The sequence below is a fragment of the Schistocerca americana genome, chromosome 7, assembly GCF_021461395.2.
Source record: "Schistocerca americana isolate TAMUIC-IGC-003095 chromosome 7, iqSchAmer2.1, whole genome shotgun sequence".
In the NCBI taxonomy this organism is placed as follows: domain Eukaryota; kingdom Metazoa; phylum Arthropoda; class Insecta; order Orthoptera; family Acrididae; genus Schistocerca; species Schistocerca americana.
The window spans coordinates 454458686-454479156 of NC_060125.1; the positions used below are offsets into that span (position 1 = coordinate 454458686).

The 20471-nt window shown below is 44.7% G+C and overlaps 1 protein-coding gene across 1 annotated transcript in view; it reads left to right on the forward strand.

Annotated features, from left to right (window-relative positions):
• LOC124623000 overlaps positions 1-20471 on the forward strand; it is a 252638-nt gene that overhangs the window by 212785 nt on the left and 19382 nt on the right. The window contains exon 3 of the mRNA XM_047148790.1: positions 16940-17156. Coding sequence (XP_047004746.1) covers positions 16940-17156 — 217 coding nt within the window. The remainder of the gene's footprint in view (positions 1-16939; positions 17157-20471) is intronic.

The window sequence follows — 20471 nt, forward strand, 5'->3', positions numbered from 1 at the left end:
ACCACGTGACACCGCCGTACTGGTCGGCGTATGGCTCTGGTGCCTCGTATTGCAACTGCAGTAGCCGTTCGAGCAGCAGTTAGCACAACCGCCGCGTCGTACTGCATCTGCGGCAGCACTAACTGCCACCACAGTGACACAGCTACACTCGAAAGTTTAGAGTCCCCTAGCGGCACAGAGCTGGAAATATGTAGATATGAAGAATAGAGATGTACAATGTTAATAAGGTTTGCTTTATTTAAAAACATCTAAGAGTTTTTAAATTAAAAATGCTGAGAAATTACATTCCAGCGTGCCCTCGTAAAGGTTGGTGTGCATCGCCCTGCTTGTAGCGTTGTTTAATTTTTCTAAAATATATTTTTACTTACATGTAGTGGCATTTTTATGTTGTGGCATGATTTCGCATTAACAGACTATGCCTGTAAAGGGGAAAACGTCACAGGAATACTCTACCGAAACCTCTTTTCAAGACGAAGTACCATGAGACGCTGTCCGAAGACTTGTTGTAACTCCACGACAGCGCACCAGTTTATTCGAGACAGAACACAGACGTGCTACTTATTTGGGCTATCAGATTTTGGCTGTTTCCCCCACTCTCCCCCGCGTATTGTTCCAACACGGCACTCCGTGACTTCTTCATCTTTCCTCGGATAGACAGCATTTTCTTGCAGTTTATCCTGTCGTTTATCGCCTAGTAACTCATCAGAAGATCAATACGAATTACCAAACGATTTACACAAGACATCTGCACGGTGGAGATCATCCTCCACATGAGTGCAAAGAAAATTCTGTTAAATTTTCGTTACACGATAAATATTAGAAATTTAAAAGTTTTAGATTCAACTACATTCCTTGAGATTACAGTCACGAATAATTGGAAACGTTGCACAGAAAGTGTTGTGGGCAAGAAGTATCAGAAACTGTGCCTTGTTAGCAGAACACTTAGAAGGTGTCGCGAATCTACTAGAGAGACTGCCTATACTATGCTTGTCCATCTTCTTCTGAAGCATTCTTGCGCAGTATGGGACGCTTACTAGATAAGACTAACGGGGGCCATCGAAACGCATCAAAGAAAGGCAGCTCGTTTTGTTTTATCGCGAAATAGGGGAGAGAATGTCATGGATATCATGAGCGAGTTGAGGTGGAAGTGAAAACTTTACACGAAATTTCAATAACTAACTTTCTGCTTTGAAGGAGAAAACATTTTGTTGACACCTATATAGGGAGAAATGGCCATCGTGATAAGAAAAATCAGAGCTCGTTGGGAAAGATTCAGATATTCACCGAGCGAGGTGGCGCAGTGGTTAGCACACTGGACTCGCATTCGGGAGGACGACGGTTCAGTCCCGTCTCCGGCCATCCTGATTTAGGTTTCCCGTGATTTCCCTAAATCGTTTCAGGCAAATGCCGGGATGGCTCCTTTGAAAGGGCACGGTCGATTTCCTTCCCAATCCTTCCCTACCCTGAGCTTGCGCTCCGTCTCTAATGACCTCGTTGTCGACGGGACGTTAAACACTGACCACCGCCACCATTCAGATATTCATTTTTCCCACATACTAGTTGGGAGAGAGAAAAACATCCGAAAATGTTTCTATGATCGCTTGGTGTGAGGTTACCTCGGGTTGTTAGAATTATTCAGTGCTACTATAACGTGACCAGGGTCGTTGCGTAATTTTGTTTTGTGTTGCAATATAGTAGCACGTATGGAGGAACCTCACAAAAAGGAAGGTCGCCTGTGTTTAACTGTCGTTTTTTGTCAAGTTATTAGTCACATTTTTATGAAAGGTCTTCCAGTATGTAATTACCACAGACCCACACTAAGCAAATTAAAGTTTAAAAATAACATTTAAATCGGCCGGGAGTCAGACCAAGGAGCGTATATACACTCACGTTCAGATGAAACAGAACACCTACAATGACTAAAAATAGTACGTTCATATTTGCAGGAGCTGTACATTAGCATGTTCTGCAGAAATGATTAGCATTTGAGTCACCTCGGCTATCGGGGTCATGTTCAACATCGATATCGCGGCGCAACACTACTGACCAGTGAATGTGATTGGAGCTTTCGTTGTCACTATAAACATAAGCTAATGGATGAGTGTGGCTTGAGCAAACGTGCAGGATGCCTCGCAGACATATACGCGGACAGAACCCTCAAATCAGTGTTTGAAAGAGGGTACATTACAGGCCTGAGAGTGTATTTGATGCATCCATCAGGAAAATTGCTGCTCGTGTGATTGGAAGTGTTTCGGCAGTGCAACGGGTGTGAGCAGAATGGTTCACGGAAAGACGTAGAACACGACGAGATGGGTCAGGTCAAACAACCTAGACCACCCCTGCCCCCAGCCCCCCCTCCACCCTAGTAGTAGGTCGACACCTAATCCGAACAGCATTGTAGAACAGATCTGCCTGCTCCTCGGTTCTGGCGCAACAGTGGAACGATGTAACTCATCGTACGCTATCAGGAGTGACAGTCCGTCTCCGTTTATTACGGCATATGTTATGCGCACACCGTCCACTTCTCCTCCTATCTCTGACGAATGTGCAGAAACATGAAACTTCCTGGCAGATTAAAACTGAAGTTCCATATCAGCGCACAATCCGCTGCAGAGTGAAAAGCTCATTCTGGTACAGCAACATGAAAGACGACCACATGTTGCTTCGAGAACATGTGCCTTCTTGTTGTCACAGGATGTCAGCCTTTTGCCTTGACCCGCCAGATCACCAGACTTCTCGTCAGTCGAAAATGTGTGGGATGTGGTGAAACGACAGGTGACCCCACGCCAGATGAACTTTTAAACCAGGTGAATGCAGCATGGATGGCTGTACCACAGGACGTCGTTCGCGACTTATACGCGTCGATGCTATCGCGCATGGAACAAGTTGTGGACCCTTGCCTCGCATGCTGAACTGAGGTGACTGAAATGCTAATCATTTCTGCAGAACATACTAAAGTACGTGTACCGTGAATATGATCGTCCTATTTCTACTCATCCAAGATCTGTTTTTTCTGAATGTGAGTGTATTTTTGTTGGTTGCCAGAACATAAGTCTCTCGTCGAAGACTATTGTGTTAACAACTTTTTTTCACTTTAGCGAAACGATTTCCGCACTATCGTTGGTATTTAGAGTTTGGAAATCTATCAATTTTTGATGCATGAAAACGTTAATTACCTTACTGACTTAAAACGTCGCAGCAATTTCAGTTTCGTGTCTCATATGCAACGATAAAGCTAATCAGCGCTGGGTTCAAATGGCTCTGAGCACTATGGGACTTAACATCTGAGGTCGTCAGTCCCCTAGAACATAGAACTACTTAAACCTAACTAACCTAAGGACATCACACACATCCATGCCCGAGGCAGGATTCGAACCTGCGACCGTATCAGCGTTAGGTGCAAGAAAAATGGACATCTCAGGGTCATAAGTAGGTGACTGATTTTTGTGAAAGATTTATTCGAAGTCCTTTTTATGCGTATATTTTCGGCTTTAAGAAAAATCCACACTTGCATGAGTCATACCTCGATTGAGCCGACAATACAAGTAATGTAGCGAAAAACGTGTGAACAAGAACAAGACACAAATTATACGTTATATACTGCTGCTGCTTAGCCCACATAAAAATATGAAGTATTTTTTTGTTTTCAAGTGACATTACTCTTATTACTTTTAATATGATTTTTCTACTCTTTCTCGTGCAAACTCATCAGTTATTACATTTGCTGTTTGGAATAATATATAAAAATTTCGGTCTTACGTAATTTTACGTGTTACGTTAGGCAGGCCTGGAAGATCGGATACATCGGACAAGCAAAGTAGCGATGTACATGTTTAGTATGTCGTTCCTTTTCCTAGAAAATGCATAAATAATCGAGGAAGGACTATTCAGAAGCCTGAGGATCGAATTGAAACTAGTGCTGGAACGACAGGCTGCTCTGTATAGCGTCTGATGTAACGTAAATATGAACTCCGCCGACAGGCCCTGGCACGCTCATTGATACCTTCCGACGTCTGTGTCATCCTATGCCAGTGGAGTCATTGGGTGAGGTATGAGGGGCGTGAGGCCAGCACACCCACTGCTCGGTGAAGTAGTGCCGCCGGTGGCACCTTGTCCCAGTCCTCCCAGCAAGGACACATCCCTGACAGTGCCGGGAATCGAACCCGGGTCCTCCGCATAGCAGTCCGCTGCGCTGGCCACTCAGCTACGCGACGGACCAACTGATGTGCTAGTGAGAATAAAACAGCCGTCTCCTTCTCATTAGGCCTTCAGTGTTTTGCCGGTAGAGCGGAGGTGGCGGTCTGAGGCAACAGCTCTTGTGGGCGCAACAAAAGGTGGCGGACGCGGAGATAGACGTCGGCGACGGCAGATCTCATTAGGATTAACCGCGCACAATGGCGCCGCCTGAGCGTACCGCGGCTCGGTTTATCTCCACGCGCGGCCGAGCGCGGACAGGCGGCGCGGCGCGGCGCGAGCGAGCGGGCCCGCTCTCCGGGGACCGACCAGAGGCGCTGCGCTGCGAGAAGAGCAGCAGGGGAAAGCACGCGCGCTCAGCCAACACAGCCGAGGCCGACGCCGTCTACAAACGGACTGTACGAGTAGGGAAAGATTGGAGTTATCAAGTATGACACCGGGAAAGAACTGGGGTAATCAGCATGTGGGACGTACATCACCAGGATAGTGTCCTTACAAACGTTGGAAAGGTGGAATGCCCTGTTCCTTGACTTCGGGAGTTGTTTGATGCAGTTCTGCCCTGTCGCCTTACGGGAGTTGTTTGATGCAGTTCTGGCCTGTCGCCTTATTTGGCATCCCAGTTAGGTTTTACAGGGAGTACTCCTCGGCACTGGCTACATGCTTATCTACTATATCAGTACAGAAACGGGGTTTTGCGATCATGATGTCATTATAGCAACTATGATTACGAAAGTTAATAAATCGGTCAAGAAGGCTAGGAGAGAGTTTTTACTAGAAAGAGCAGATAAACAGTTACTAGCATCTCACTGAGACAATGAATCGTGGAGAGCTGTGTTCCTAGTAACCATCATTTAATAATGAAATTCGGACGATGCTGAGGAAGCAGAGGCTGTTGCGTTCTCGGTTCAAAAGGGAACGCACAGATGACGACAAGTGAAAGTTGGTAGATTGGTGCGTATGTCAAAAGATCTATCCACGATGCATACAACAACTACCACCGCCACACCTTGACGAAAGATCTGGCAGAGAACTCGAGAAAATTCTGGTCTTAAGTAAAATCGCTAGGCGGGTCTAGGGCTTCCATTCACTCCCTTGTTGACCAGTCTGGTGTGGCAGCTGAAGATGGCAAAATGAAAGCCGAAGTTTCAAATTTCGCGTTCAAGAAATCGTTCACAAAGGAGAATCGTTCAAACATATCGCCCTTTGACCATCGGACAGACTCCCGTATGGACGATATTGTAATAAGCATATCTGGCGTAGAGAATCAACTGAAAGCAAATAAATCACCAGGTCGGATGGAATCCCAGTTCGATTTTACAAAGAGTTCTCTACAGCATTGACCCCTTACCTAGCTCGTATTTATCGTGATCTCTTGCCCAGAACAAAATCCCAAGTGACGGGAAAAAAGCGTAGGTGACTGCAGTACGTAAGAAGGGTAAAAGAACGGACCCGTGAAATTACAGACCTATATCCCTCACTTCTGTTTGCTGCAGAATCCTTGAACATATTCTCAGTTCGAAGATAATAACGTTTCTTGAGACTGAGAAGCTTATGTCCACGAATCAGCGTGGTTTTAGAAAGCATCGCTCGTACGAAACTCAGCTTGCCCTTTTCTCTCATGATGTACTGAGAACTATGGATGAAGGCCAACAGCCGGCCGGAGTGGCCGAGCGGTTCTGGCGCTACAATCCGGAACCGCGCGACCGATACGGTCGCAGGTTCGAATCCTGCCTTGGGCATGGATGTGTGTGATGTCCTTAGGTTAGTTAGGTTTAAGTAGTTCTAAGTTCTAGGGGTCTCATGACCACAGCAGTTAAGTCCCATAGTGCTCAGAGCCATTTGAACCATTTTGAAGGCCAACAGGCAGATTTCGTATTTCTCGATTTCCATAAAAAATTTTACATGGTGCCCCATTGCCGGCTGTTAATGAAGGCACGAGCATGTGGAATAAGTTCACAGATATGTGAGAGGGTCGAAGATTTCTTAAATAATAGAACCCAGTATATTTTCCTTGACGGCGAGTGTTCATCAGGGACATGGGTATCGTCAGGAGTGCCCCAGGGAAGTGTGGCAGGGCCGCTGTTGTTACCTGTATACATACATTATTTGGAGGGCAGGGTAGACATCAATCTGCGGCTGTTTTCTGATGATGCCGTGGTGTACTGTAAGGTGTCGAAGTTGAGTGACTGTAGGAAGATACAAGACGACTTAGACATATTTTGCACCTGGTGTGATGAATGGCCGCTAGCCCTAAATGTGGAAAAATGTAAGTTAATGCGGATGATTAAGAAGATCAAACCTGTAATCTTCGGATACAATCTTGCTAGTGTCTTCCTTGACACAGTCAAAGTCGTTTAAATATCTGGGTGTAACGTTGCAAAGCAATATGAAATGGAACAAGCATGTGAGAACCGTGATAAGGAAGGCGATAGGTCGACTTCTATTTACTGGAGAAATTTTAGGAAAGAGTGGTTCAGTTGGAAGGGAGACCGCATATAGGACGCTTGTGCGACCTATTTTTGAGTACTGCTCGAGTTTTTGGGATCCGTACCTGGTCGGATTGAAGCAAGACATCCAAGCAATTCAGAGGAGGTCTGCTGGATTTCTTCTTTCAGAAGTTGAAGTATTGTAGCGCCTCTTCATCACCCAAATCAATCACCTCCATGATCCAATACCACAGGCAGGTCTTCCTCCTTTCAGAACTCATGTAAAAGTGTCCATAATCGCTCCCTCGAGCTCTTCACTCGAAAAAGTTCCATTCTTCGCTTGCTCCCATCGTTTTTCACTACGGTCTGCTTTTCCTTCGGCTGAAGGCCATTCCCAACAAAAATACATCATTCTTAAGTTATACAGACATAATGTGGGTCATTTTGACCACTTCCCAGATTAAACTAATATATTACGACAATATTTAAACAGATAAATGTTGTAAATATACGGCTACCCTCGGACCAATCACAATAAATGTGCATAAAGATTTGTCCATAAATACAAAAGGCAGGCTTGCACAATTGTGCTCATGATAAACGAAAACTGATTGTTGTTAAATACTGTTTAGACAATTACTTAGGCCAGCTTGTCAGAAGCGACTTTTGGCACTCTTTTGCAAAGATGGTGTCAGCTAACACATGCGACTGACCACTTCTTAAATTACCATGATTTTGTATTATCAGTTGTTTGAATAAGGTTACTGGCAAAATAGTAAACTGTTCACCAAGGAAATACACAAGTATGACAAAATGTAAGGTATTCACGCTTTACTCATTTGCTGTGTAACTGTGGAAGATATGAAGTTCCGGCAAACAGTTGCATAATGAAAAGATATAAAAAACTTCTTAAATCAAGAAATAAAATACAGATATGTAGCTTTCAGAGATGATAGCTATAGAGAAACGCTGTCATCTCTGATATTGCATCCTGAAATCGCATGATGTGTTTGAAAGTTGTTAATTCAGAGGTTCATTGTGAAAATGTTTGCCGGCCGAAGTGGCCGTGCGGTTAAAGGCGCTGCAGTCTGGAACCGCGAGACCGCTACGGTCGCAGGTTCGAATCCTGCCTCGGGCGTGGATGTTTGTGATGTCCTTAGGTTAGTTAGGTTTAACCAGTTCTAAGTTCTAGGGGACTAATGACCTCAGCAGTTGAGTCCCATAGTGCTCAGAGCCATTTGAACAATTTTTTTGAAAATGTTTTTTTTTTGCTGTGAAGTATTAAGTTCTGTAGTTTTAAAGATACAGAAAATATTAGATTCTCAACATTTTACTAATATCGCAAATGATTCAGATGTGCTTTAATATCGGATTGTAAATTGTTATAGATTGTGAAAGAGCTGTAAAACGTCATCTTTCAGCATCTCTGGCACTCCGCCATTTTTGTGCATATCCTGCACAAAGGTCACGCGAGCTACATGCCTCCAATTTCCCAGCTCTGGTATTTACCTACTGCCGGTCACATTGCTCCCCTTTGTAACTGGACTCGCCAGTGCCGGTCACCTATCTGGAACAGCAGCGGCACACCTTGAACCCTGAGTCCGCTAGCGTTCAGCCATACAACAAATTCACCTTACCTCATAACAGTTCTAGGCAGCCGAATTGGTCACCTACATATGGTAACGTTACGAACTATACAGAACTTCATATTCCACTAGTTTTACTTTAACCTTTGAACAGCCCTCGGCATCTGCAGGCAAATAACAGGTTCACGGTGCAGGTAAAATCAGTCCATGCAGAAAGAAAATGAAATAACTTTCCGAGCAAACTACATCGAAATACATTCCATTGTACACCACCAATCGCCAGTAGTTGGCGGAAGGATACGTTAAGCATGGTTTTCTACCAAACCGTAGGAGGAGAGAAAACCTCTTACGAATTAAACTCAAGTTTGTTTTGTATAAAAACCTTAAAACAACTATGTAATTATAAAAATGTGGCATTTATAACCTGTGCAAGATGCCGAACAATCATGGCTCCCCCTGTTTTAATGATGGATAGCATCCCAGCCCTTGTAAATCATCAACTGTAAAGTAATAAAAGTACCTAATTTTACATACGAATATCTCGTGTATGGCTTACAATCCTTTCCTGGAAATTTATTTACAATCTTAAATTTTGCTTTGTCTCTCTTTCTCATGCCTTTTATGAAAATATTAATAACTCCAATAGACTGAGCATTGTTAAGGTTCATTTGCAGTGCAAGTATAGTAAAAATTGAAAATAAAAAGAAAGGTTCCTGTATAATGGCTCTACCGTACGACCTTCCATTTACCGTTCTGTCCTTTTCCGCTGCACCAGCCGCTGCCCGGTAAGTGCTAACACAAATGCCTCATATTGAAAATAAAACAGTTATGGCTTCAAAGTCATTTTTATTTCAAAATAACGCGTTTCGCATTGGTTATTTTCATTATAACCAAGAATACTTCTATAAACGGCTCATTTCTTGCCAAAAATCCTACTTTTTCTAAACGCTTGACCCTCAGGAGCTCCCATTTCTGCCAGTTTCATTTCCGGCCAAGTCCGGCAAATATCACAAATTTCGACAAAATAGATGATGACGGGTAGGGGAGGTCCCGTTGTTAGTCGTATAATTCCACATTTTATAATTTCTTCACTGTAGCGAAAAGAGATTCTGTGGATAAAATGTCCCAAGAATGAATCTGTGGAACATCTTTTCGTGTCTTGGTAGTTGCATGCGAGCCACATGCTCTCAAGAGAGACTCGCGTGTTATTCTAAGCGGAAACTCTAATCCACAGATTTGGAGAGCTTCGGTGTGGGGAAGCTGTTTTTCGTGGACGGCGGTTGTTTGTCCGCACACAGCTGCTGAATATTTGAGGAGGATGCAGTTGGCATCGCTGGAGCCTCCTTTTCCTTAGCAGCGGGCTGCAAATTATTCAGGCGCCACCAACTGCTGCCAGGTAAACGGACGACGCAGCTCAAACACGCCGGCTAAGTGCCGCGGGACCTGCACGCCAGAAATTAATTAGATTGCCTGTCCCACGACTCGGCAGCAGAGACTTTTAGCCGAAAATACGATTCTAAATTATTAAAGTGGCAGCTAAGGTACTCTTTAGGCAACTGCTGTTAATGTAGATATTCTGGAAATATTATCTACATAGGTCTCTGTGCTTTCCCATTCATAGAGGACGCGACGACTATACCAGAGATTTTGCGCTGAAAGGGCACTGCCTCGGTTTGCTGGCTTTGCTATAAACGGTTGGAAACTTGCAGCAAGGTGAATAAACGAAGATATTACGGAACGTCGATCCGTCGTTTGAAGAATATATGTTTGTGACTGAAGGGGCAAAATCTAATTTTCTGCCTCGTCGTTAAATGGTACTTGCGAATCCGTTTGCATTGTCTTTGTCCAGGAATAATGAGCTGTGTTACTTTGTAGCTAGAGGGAAGCTAATGACTTTCCACCAATGCAAGTTAAGCTACAGCTTAAAAGTCATTTCACTCGGAAGCAATTTACTGAGAAAGGGCAACTGTTTCCCGTGTTATATTTTTACAGAAACAAAGAAGCGACCTCCATTTGCACAATGTTAACATTGTATTTGGAGACTGCACTCTATGAACTTTTCTCCTGAAGCTTTTTTTTAAAAAAATTTATTGTTCTTTTTTTTGCGAAAAACACTGCGCATAGCGCCAGTGCAAGAAAATACAGAGTACCTACCTGATTTTGTTGTTTTTAATGCAATAATGTAAAGAATTCTGAAATAACGTTGCTACTGCGACCCGTGCATATTAAACTGCAAACTTAGAGAGAGTAATTTACTAGATTATTCGTACGAGACAGATACCCTCCCCGTAAAAATATGGCACAGTCTTCTGAAACGGTACTTTACAGATGAAGTTACGCCACATGTCTTTGCCCAACAAAATATATCGAACAAATTACTTGCAGGACGCGCATGTGCGATTTATCTTCCTTATACTTTTCATGGTTTTCAACAAACTGCAAAGCGAGATTAACCTTGATTAAAACAATGCAGGAAAATGACGGAATGAAAACACGTATTTATGCGCACGTCTAGTTCGGAAGTGCTTACTCATTCACCAATAATCTACGTTCAAAAACAAACTACCGAGTTCTTTCATGCGACATTTTCAGCGTTAGGAAAGGTTCAGTGCCTAACGTGATCCCTCAAATCAACAAATTTCGTGAGAGGCCGAAACTAGGGAAAATAAAGATGATTGAAAATATGATGAAAACCGAGTGAAAGGGTGTGATCGAAGGTTGGGATAGTCGTATCCGATCATGGTAGTCAGAGTGTTCATTGTCATCAGCCATTTTACGTACCTATAGGCTTTCACATGAATACTTTTTTGCCAGTTATATGCTCCCATGTTGGAGCTACATGTTTTGTAACACCGTCTACTCACCTTCCATCACGGAATTGCCTCTGACTTGTTTCTAAATTTCTAACTGAGAAATTGTTTGGTCCACGATCCATCGAATTGTCTATTCATATATCACTTCTAACTGCATTTCATGTTCGAGTTTATCCATAATGGATACAAGGTCGGAGTTGCTACATTCAGTGTTAAAATGTCGACTGTACCCCATGTTTCCAATGTAAAAAAACTCTAAGATTTACATGTTTGAAAGGTCAAACCTTAGCCATCAGAACTGCAATGCAAGAACCGAAACCGATCAAAATAAAACATGAATAAGAAAGGTAGAATTACATGTTACTTTCCTTACAACCGAGTCTTCTTAAGACTTACATACGCATCACTGCCAACTGATAAAATAGGGTAAAATATAATGGCATATATTGTCCTGGGTATTGGCAGCTTCACGATAAATTCTGTGTAGCTCTTCCGAGAGTGACTTCCTTGGAGATATAGGGGCGAAACACGCTAATGAATGTTACTGTGACGCTGTCAATACTCGTCACATCATAAGCCACTCCATTTTAGTCTATTTTATCAGTTGAGAGCTATGTGGATGTACATCTTACGGCGAGGTGGAAGATGGAGGAAGGGGATACTAGCTAATTTATGGTTACACTCAGAGAATAATGGTTCATTTCCAAAAGGTGCCAAATCCATAAAATCTAATTTAACAGGAGAAACAAAAAATGTTTTACAACTACAATAACATCAGAAAATTTGTTTTGTAGCTTTGCTGTTATATTCAGACAGATGTTGAGACACACTGCGCCAAGTATCTCTGTTAAATGTTTATTTGTTTAATTTTTTTTAATGTGTGTGAAATCTTATGGGACTTAACTGCTAAGGTCATCAGTCCCTAAGCTTACACACTACTTAACCTAAATTATCCCAAGTATAAACACACACACCCATGCCCGAGGGAGCACTCGAACCTCCACCAGGACCAGCCGCACAGTCCAGGACTGCAGCGCCTTAGACAGCTCGATTTGTTTAATTGTTACTGCATAAATAAAAATGGATTTTGTATGTTTTGGCAGAAAATTGCCTTAAGTTTGGTAACTGTTGTTCTGGAGTTTCTGTTGGCGAATCACAGTATTTATTTGATTAATAAGACTTCATAATTTCATTAAAAACTCACAACGAACATAAAAAACGCCATCACGTCCTTACAACATACAATGTCATGTAAACAAATCTCGGCCACGTTGTATGTGACATTATTATCAAGACGAGCAAAGATTGGCTGCCTGGATTTGGCACTTCATGGAAACGAAGTAAGACTGGATATAGTACTCTTCGATATGAACAGCAAGACTTGAGGTGAAAGATGTAACGGATATGGTACGTTCTGGCTTACGTAACAGTTCTTACTACGTAGGTAATGGTTCTAAGTAGTGCTACCGAGAGATGTGGCACACTGAACTCACATTCGGAAGGATGGCGGTTCAAACCCGCTTCCGACTATTCTGATTTATGTTTCCCGTGATTTTCCTAAATCGCTTCAGAAAAATGCCGGGGTGGTTCCTTTAAAAGGACACGGTCGATTTCCTTCCCCATACTTCCCTAATCCGAGCTCTCTAATGACAACGTTGTCGACGGGACGTTAAACAATAATCTCCTCCTCCTCTAAGTAATGCTGTAACCTGTTGTCTCACTCTTCAATTTTTCGGATTAGCTAAATTTTAGAAATGAGCTTCTCGTATAGGTGGCTATGAGGTGGAAGCTGTTAATGACGTGGTCGTAATGTTTTGGCTCATTAGAGTCTTTCTGCGCTCATATTAAATCACTTTAATCGTGTCGACTTGTAACCGGCACAATATGTCATGCCCCGACGTGGCATAGGGTGAAATTATAGACATATCAGCCAGAGCATTGTGACCACCTACCTAGTAGCCCGTATGTTCACCTTTGGCAGATAAAACAGTGGGGACGCGTCGTGTCATGGAAGCAGTGAGGCCTTGGTAGGTTGCTGGAGGGAGTTGGTACCACATCCGAGCAGAGGACGATGAGTTCTGACGCCATGTTCAGTCACGCCTCAGATGTGTTCGATCAGTTTCAGATCTGGTGAGATGGGTGCCAGCACATCAATTGGAACTCGCCCCTATTTTCCTCGAACAACTCCATCACACTCTGGCGTTGTGACATGGTCCATTATCTCGTTGAAAAACACTACTTCATTCGCAAAACATGCTTACCATGAAGGGATGCGTGTGGTCTGCAACCAGTGTACGATAATCCTTGGCCTTGGTGTCTTGCATGAGCTGAGCTAGACTCATGGCTGCCCATGTGAATGTTCCCCAGACCATAATGGAGCTGCCGCAAGCTTGTCTCCGTCCTGCAGTACAGGTGTCAAGGAGCTGCTGCCCTGGAAGACACGGATTCGCTCGCTCCGCTCGGGTTGATAGTGAAATTACTGGGATTCATCAGACCATTCAACACTCTGTCACTGCGTCAACGGTCAGTGCCGAAGGTCATGTGTACATTGAAGTGGTAGTTGCAGACGCCGTGGTGTTGACATTGACACATGCATGGGCCTCCGGCTCCAGAGATCCATCATTAGGCGTGTTCAGTGCACTGTGTGTTCAGACACACTTGTTCTCTGCTCAGCGTTAAAGTCTGATGTTAGTTTCGCCACAGTTCGCCGCCTGTCCTGTTTTACCAGTCTTTCCAGCCTACGAAGTTTGACATCTATAATGAGGGGTGTCAGCCCAACCCCACGACGTCTGGACGTGTTTTCACCTTAGTTTTTCCACGTGTTGAAGACACTCACCAAAGCACTCTTCGAACAGACGACAGGTTGTATAGTTTCCGGAATGCCCGTGCCAAGCCTCCGAGCCATAATAATAAGAGACAGAGCGCCTTCCTCACTCTACATATGGACAGCACGCTCGCTAATGCTACATGCACCTTGCTTGTGTCTGAGTAGCAGTCATTCCTCACCAGGTGACGCTACTATTGTCTGGACAAGTTTACACCGGTAGTAGTTCGTGGGTCATAATATTCTGGCTGATAGGTATAGTCTTCGCAGAAACATGCTGATTAATTGGCAGTGTGATGCGCTTAGTCGCCCGGAAAGTGGAGGCGGCGTTAGCCGCGCAGCTGCGGTGTAAGCGGGAGTTTGAGCCTCGTGTGAGGGTAACGGCGGCCGGCGGGAGATTAAAACGCTTAGCCACCGGGCGAGGCGTGGCTGGCGGGCGTGTGGGCTCCATTAAGGCGACCTCGACGGCGTCTCCGCTCGCGGCCGGGGCTTAACGCGATACGCCGCCGTAATGAAGACGCAGCAGCCCCGGGGGACAGGTAAATCGCCGCCTGCCACGTCTACCACGACACCCCCGCGTGTCGCAGGCACGTGACAGCACTGTCGCATCTCGAGCCCTAAGCTCACCACGTTGCTTCCTAGATTTTTAACTTCCACTATTGCATTCCCCTTGCCGTTAAGCTGTACAACTGTTACTTTTCCGGCGACAGAATTTGTAAAAATATACGAGCAGAATTTTATAACAGTGTGTAATATCCCCACTCCTTCTAATTCCAGTTGTCGTCCACAATAAGCAAAGTCTTTTCCGAAGATTTGAGAGGAGTAAGATTACAATAAACTTTTTAGTTTACCTAGCTCTTTGTGCAGAGTTGGCTCCAGTTCTTCTTGTCTAGGGCTCTGATTCTTGAAGCATTTTATGTTCTCATGGTGGAACTGATATAAATAAATTTTAAGGTTCTCGTTGCAGAATTTTTATTGTTACGTTAATATATTTCGTTACATTTTAGTATGTCATACAGTCTTTTGAATTTTCACATTAACAAAATCGAAATTACTTTGTTCGTCCAAAATACAAAAATAAGCCCGATCACGTCAGAGACATGCTTACTACTCCTTCACTCTGCGGTAATAACCATATTCCAAAGGATTTACAGTTTTCCTCGAGAAATGAATTTCTATTACTTTCCATTATATTTTCATAGATGAATCCAGAAATAAACGTAGTAAACAGCACTGAATTGCGTAATTAATAACATAAATTTTAAGTGTGCTAAATAATTCGTAATTTCATATCTTCCTAAGGAAAATAATTTTAATTATACATTCAGAGTTAGTACTTATAAGTAGTAACATCGAAGATAAAGTAATTCCTTTTCATAAATTTTAGCTTGGAATATAACATACTGTGTATAAGATTATATGAAAGTATTAAAATACCAACAACTGGTGTAGCTTCGTTCACAGTGAAGTGAAGGGCACATTCAAATGCAGTAGGTCCTTTTTGTCATTGTGTCACGTCTCCACGTCGACCCACATTACTGCGCTGGTTGCACGCTCACCACTTCACTTCCACAAATTACCTCAGCAGTGGAGCATCACATGATTGACAACCTGCCTATTGGCTTCTGTCTCGGGTTCTTCGCCCGACGTACATCTAATGATTTTTCTGACGTTTCGCCAGCACGAGTGGCTGGCATTATCAAAGCTTCATCCTCCATTGCCGTTGGTGGCATGATTAATACGCTCGTAACACTAGCAGGACGAATATGTGAGCCGCAGCAACTCAAACGCGAAATGCAACACCTGGAAAGTGTTCTGAGGAACAATGGGCACTCCACAAATTATATTAGAAGTGTAACAGAGCCAAACACTCGGCGAAGTAAGGAATCAGAAAAAGAAATATCGGGTACGGCCTTTCTGCCATACATTCCTAAAGTAACGGACAGAATCAGCCGTATATTGCGCAAACATGGAATAAAGATTTTTAAACCGACAAGGAAGGTCAAAAAGTGTCTTAGATCGGCAAAGCAGAAAAGGGACCCACTTGCAATGTCGGGAATGTACCGTATACCACACACGTGCGGTAAAGTTTATGTCGGAATGACTGGACGATCAATCAACACCAGGATCAAAGAACATAAGCGACATTGCAGGCTGGGGCAGGTGGAGTAATCGGCCGTGGCAGAGCACGCACTGAGTGAGATCGACCACGTAATAAAATTCGCCGACATTTCATTGTAGCCATTTTTGTTACTGTTTCTGTGGAATATAAAAAAAAACCACGGAAGTTCTGGCTGTAGAGAAGCACTATCACACGCGCGTGTTCAGAGAAGCTGTAGAAATACAAAAACACGCGAACAGCTTCAACAAGAAAGAGGAAAGCCTTAAAGTAACTGATACTGGCTTCTCGCACTGCAGCGACCGACCGTCGCAGGTAGCAAGAGGAGAACCGGAAATGACTGTGGAGCAGCCCTCGGACGTTGGCGCGCCAGGTGCATATAGTCTGCGGCCGCGAGCTTGGCTCCAGTTCACCACCGGCAATGGAGGGTGATGCTTTGGTAATGCTAGCCACTTGTACTGGCGAAACGTCAGAAAAATCATTGGATGAACGTCGGCTGAAGAACCAGAGACGGAAGTCAGTAGGCAGGTTGTCAACAAGTGGCCACGAAAGCCTTAAGAATTTTGCATCACATGATTGTCTGGTTTCAGTTCTACACTACCTGCAGCGCTCCAGAGCGACCATTGCGCTCATTTAAGAGGTGATAAAAATGTTTCATCCACTGAACTTAACTCGGCCTACCTCCTTCCTCCATTAACTGTATATACTGTCGTAAATTTTCATTGGACACGTGGTTGAGCAATTGCACAACAATTATTGGAGGCAACTGGAGGCCGACCATTTTCCAACGTGGCGCAAACCTCACTCTAGACACAAAAATAACGGCAAAAAGATTCGTGAAATGCTGAACTACTGTACTACCGAGATGTTAATCATAACAATGGTTAACTGTATGATTTTTCTGAGTAATTTCTCGTTACTGAAGTATGTGATGTGCCAGTACTGGGGGCTTACGCAGTGGTGGTTTCCGTGTGCAGATGGCCCGCTACACGCTCCGCCTGGCCCTGGTGGCGGCCGCCGCTCTGTGCCTCAGCGCCTCCCTGGCGGGCGCCCAGCAACAGCAGCAGCAGCAGAGGCCCAGGGTCTCCGACCAGCAGCTGGACCACGCGCTCGCAGACAAGCGATACCTCACCAGGCAGCTCAAGTGCGCTCTGGGCGAGGCGCCCTGCGACCCCGTCGGCAGACGTCTCAAGAGTAAGTCATCTGTTTTGCTCGACCTTTGCAACATAGCTTTAGCTGCTACTCCGTTTCACTAGCACAAGAAATACACACACACATACACACACACACACACACACACAGTGTAAGTCAGGAGGAAAGGTTCACGAGGGCTCATAGTATTAGTGATTCTAAACAAGAAAGTTTCGTATAGACACAGGCGCCATTCCGAATGGTTTCCAAGATTTGAATACATTTAATATCAGTTTTGTACATTTTACTTGGATACGTCAAAAGCCACACCCTCCAGCGGAAACGTGTCCCAGTGCAAAATTGAACTACATTATATTTCCTACAAAGATGATCATATTCATTTTCTCTCTAGAACTAACAGTTTGAGCGAAGAAACCGTGAGGATGTTGAAAAGATTGCGGACCGCCAATGAGCCGTAGATTAGCTAGTTTTGGTAGGCCAATTTCAGGTAGTTTCACGACTCGATAGACCGCAAGTTGCGTATCAAATTGTTCATCTCAACTTCCTTTACATACTCTACTGCGTTGTACACAATGGCAGTATTTGAAAAGCACAGAAAATAAATAATAACAAAGTACATGAAATGTGCTCTAACTCGGAAACCATTCGGAATAGAGCGTATGTTTTCCTCCTGACACGTGTGAGTGTTTGTGTGTGTGGGTGAGAAGAATTTAAACTGACAAACTCTGGGAGGTTGCAGTGGACATCAGAACAAATATTTCTCCCTAATGTCATTGTTTCCTATGAGGAGTATTTAAACCGGTAGAGCAAGATTTCTCTGGTTCAAATGGCTCTGAGCACTATGGGACTCAACTGCTGAGGTCATTAGTCCCCTAGAACTTAGAACTAGTTAAACCTAGCTAACCTAAGGACATCACAAACATCCATGCCCGAGGCAGGATTCGAACCTGCGACCGTAGCGGTCTTGCGGTTCCAGACTGCAGCGCCTTTAACCGCACGGCCACTTCGGCCGGCGTGGCAAATTAATTAAACCAACAAACACTTTTCCATTTTTTTTATGACCAAGAGACAACAAATTAACACAACCCAATTTCAATTACAGGAGATTTTCAAAAATGCCTCCATTGACACGTAAACAAAGGTTACACCGTCGGATCATGTTCTGTCTGACCCGGGCAAAAACACCAACAGTATCCTGAATTGTTCCTGCTGCTGCAACTACCCGGGCAACCAGATCAACTTCTGATGCAACAGGAGTTGCGTAAACAAGGTTGCGCATCTCTCCCCACACAAAAAAGTCCAGAGGGGACATATCTGGGGATTGAACAGGCCATGGTACAGGACCACCTCTGCAAATCAGCGTTTCTGGGAACCGTCGGACCAGGAATCGACGCACACGACGACTGAAATGTGCCGGCGCCCCGTCATGTTGTAACCACATGCGTTGTCTTGTAGGGAGCGGGACATCTTCCAGCAATTTTGCCAATGCTCCAGGGAGAAAATTGTAATAGCGCCTACCTTTTATTGGGCTAGGTAGCGGATACGGCCCAATTAAAGAGTCCCCAACAACACCGACCCATACATTAACGAAGAACCGCACTTGATGAGCGCTAGTAACTGTGGGTTATCCTCACTCCAAACATGCGAATTGTACATGTTGGAGACTCCATCACGCCCGAACTTAGCTTCATCGGCAAACAACACAGAGGATGGAAGTATAGGATGCATTTCACACTGTTCGACGTACCACTGCGAAAACTGTGCTCTGGGTGGATAATCAACAGATCCCAGGTTGTGGACACGCTGTAAGTGAAATGGACGTAACAATTGCTCTCGAAGGCCTGTTCTTACATTCGTCTGATTCGTCCCCATGTTACGTGCAATTGCACAAGTGCTGATTGAAGGAGCCCGCTCCACATGCGTCTTACCGTGCGACGGCGTCCAGGTAATCTGCTAAATGACCCGCTCCCACGCAGACGTTGGTACACAGCAGCAAAGGTCGTATGATGCGAGATATGGCAATTAGGATATTGTTGTTGATAAACCCGCTGTGCAGCTTTTCCGTTGTGGTGCGTTACGTAGTACGCACCAACCATATCAGTGTACGTTTAAATAATCCTCATAGTAAAAAATGACATTAGGGAAAAATATATGTTTTGATGTCCCCTACAACCTTCCAGAGTTTGTTGGTTTAAATACCTTTCACTCTGTATATACAGGATGGTCCATTGATAGTGACCGGGCCAAATATCTCACGAAATAAGCATCAAACGAAAAAACTACAAAGAACGAAAATCGTCTAGCTTGAAGAGGGAAACCAGATGGCGCTATGGTTGGCCCGCTAGATGGCGCTGTCATAGGTCAAACGGATATGAACTGCGTTTTTTTTTCCAAATAGGAAACCCCATTTTTTTATTACGTCTTCGTGTAGTACGTAAAGAAATATGAATGTTTTAGTTGGATCACTTTTTTCGCTTTGTGGTAGATGGTACTGTAATAGCCACAAACGTATAAGTACGTGGTATCACGTAACATTCCGCCAATGCAGACGGTATTTGCTTCGTGATACATTACCCGTGCTAAAATGGACCGTTCCTTTGTTACGCCCATCCAGCCTGGATCTCCGCCCCCCCCCCTACCTTCTATAAATCCCTCCAAATCCTTGAACGCCATGCTCTCCGCCTTGCCTATCGCATCCGTCTCCCCTCCCCCACGCGGATCCTGTATGATCTCATCCCCTTCCCCCACCTCCTCCTTTTCCTTGAAAGGATACGTATCCTGTACACCTCACGTAAACTTGATCCTCCTCACCCGCTCATTTCCCCGATCCTCTCCCACCCCCGCCCGCTGCCGCGCCTGTATTCCCACGTAACACCCGGTCTCCATCTCTCCACCCTCCATACCCTCTCCCAAGGTGGCTTCCGCCAGCTCCCTCTCCCTGATGATGTCCTCGTCCCCTCCATCTACCCCTCCTATCAACTTTGACCCTGCCCCGCCCCCCACTTCCCGTGTCCTTTCCTTTCGGCACCCTCCCTCCCTTCTCTTCTCTTCCCTTCTTTTTCCATCTCCCTGTCCCCTCCCTTCCCCCTCTTCCCCCGGGCTTCCTCTCCCCCTTCCTCCCTCCCCCCTATCTCCCCTGCCCGTGGCATCTCTGCTCTCCCCTCTCGCTCTCCCACTCCCCTTCCTCCTCCTCCTCTCTTGGCAGGTCCCCGGACTCGCACACGTATAGTGAACATTCGCGCGCCGGAGATCGTCGCCTTTTGTGTCTCGTGTGTGTGACGTCATATAGTGTTTTTGGTGTCCGCCGTCCCACTCCTACGTTCACTTGTGCCGTCGGACTCATCAGTGTTTTGTGTG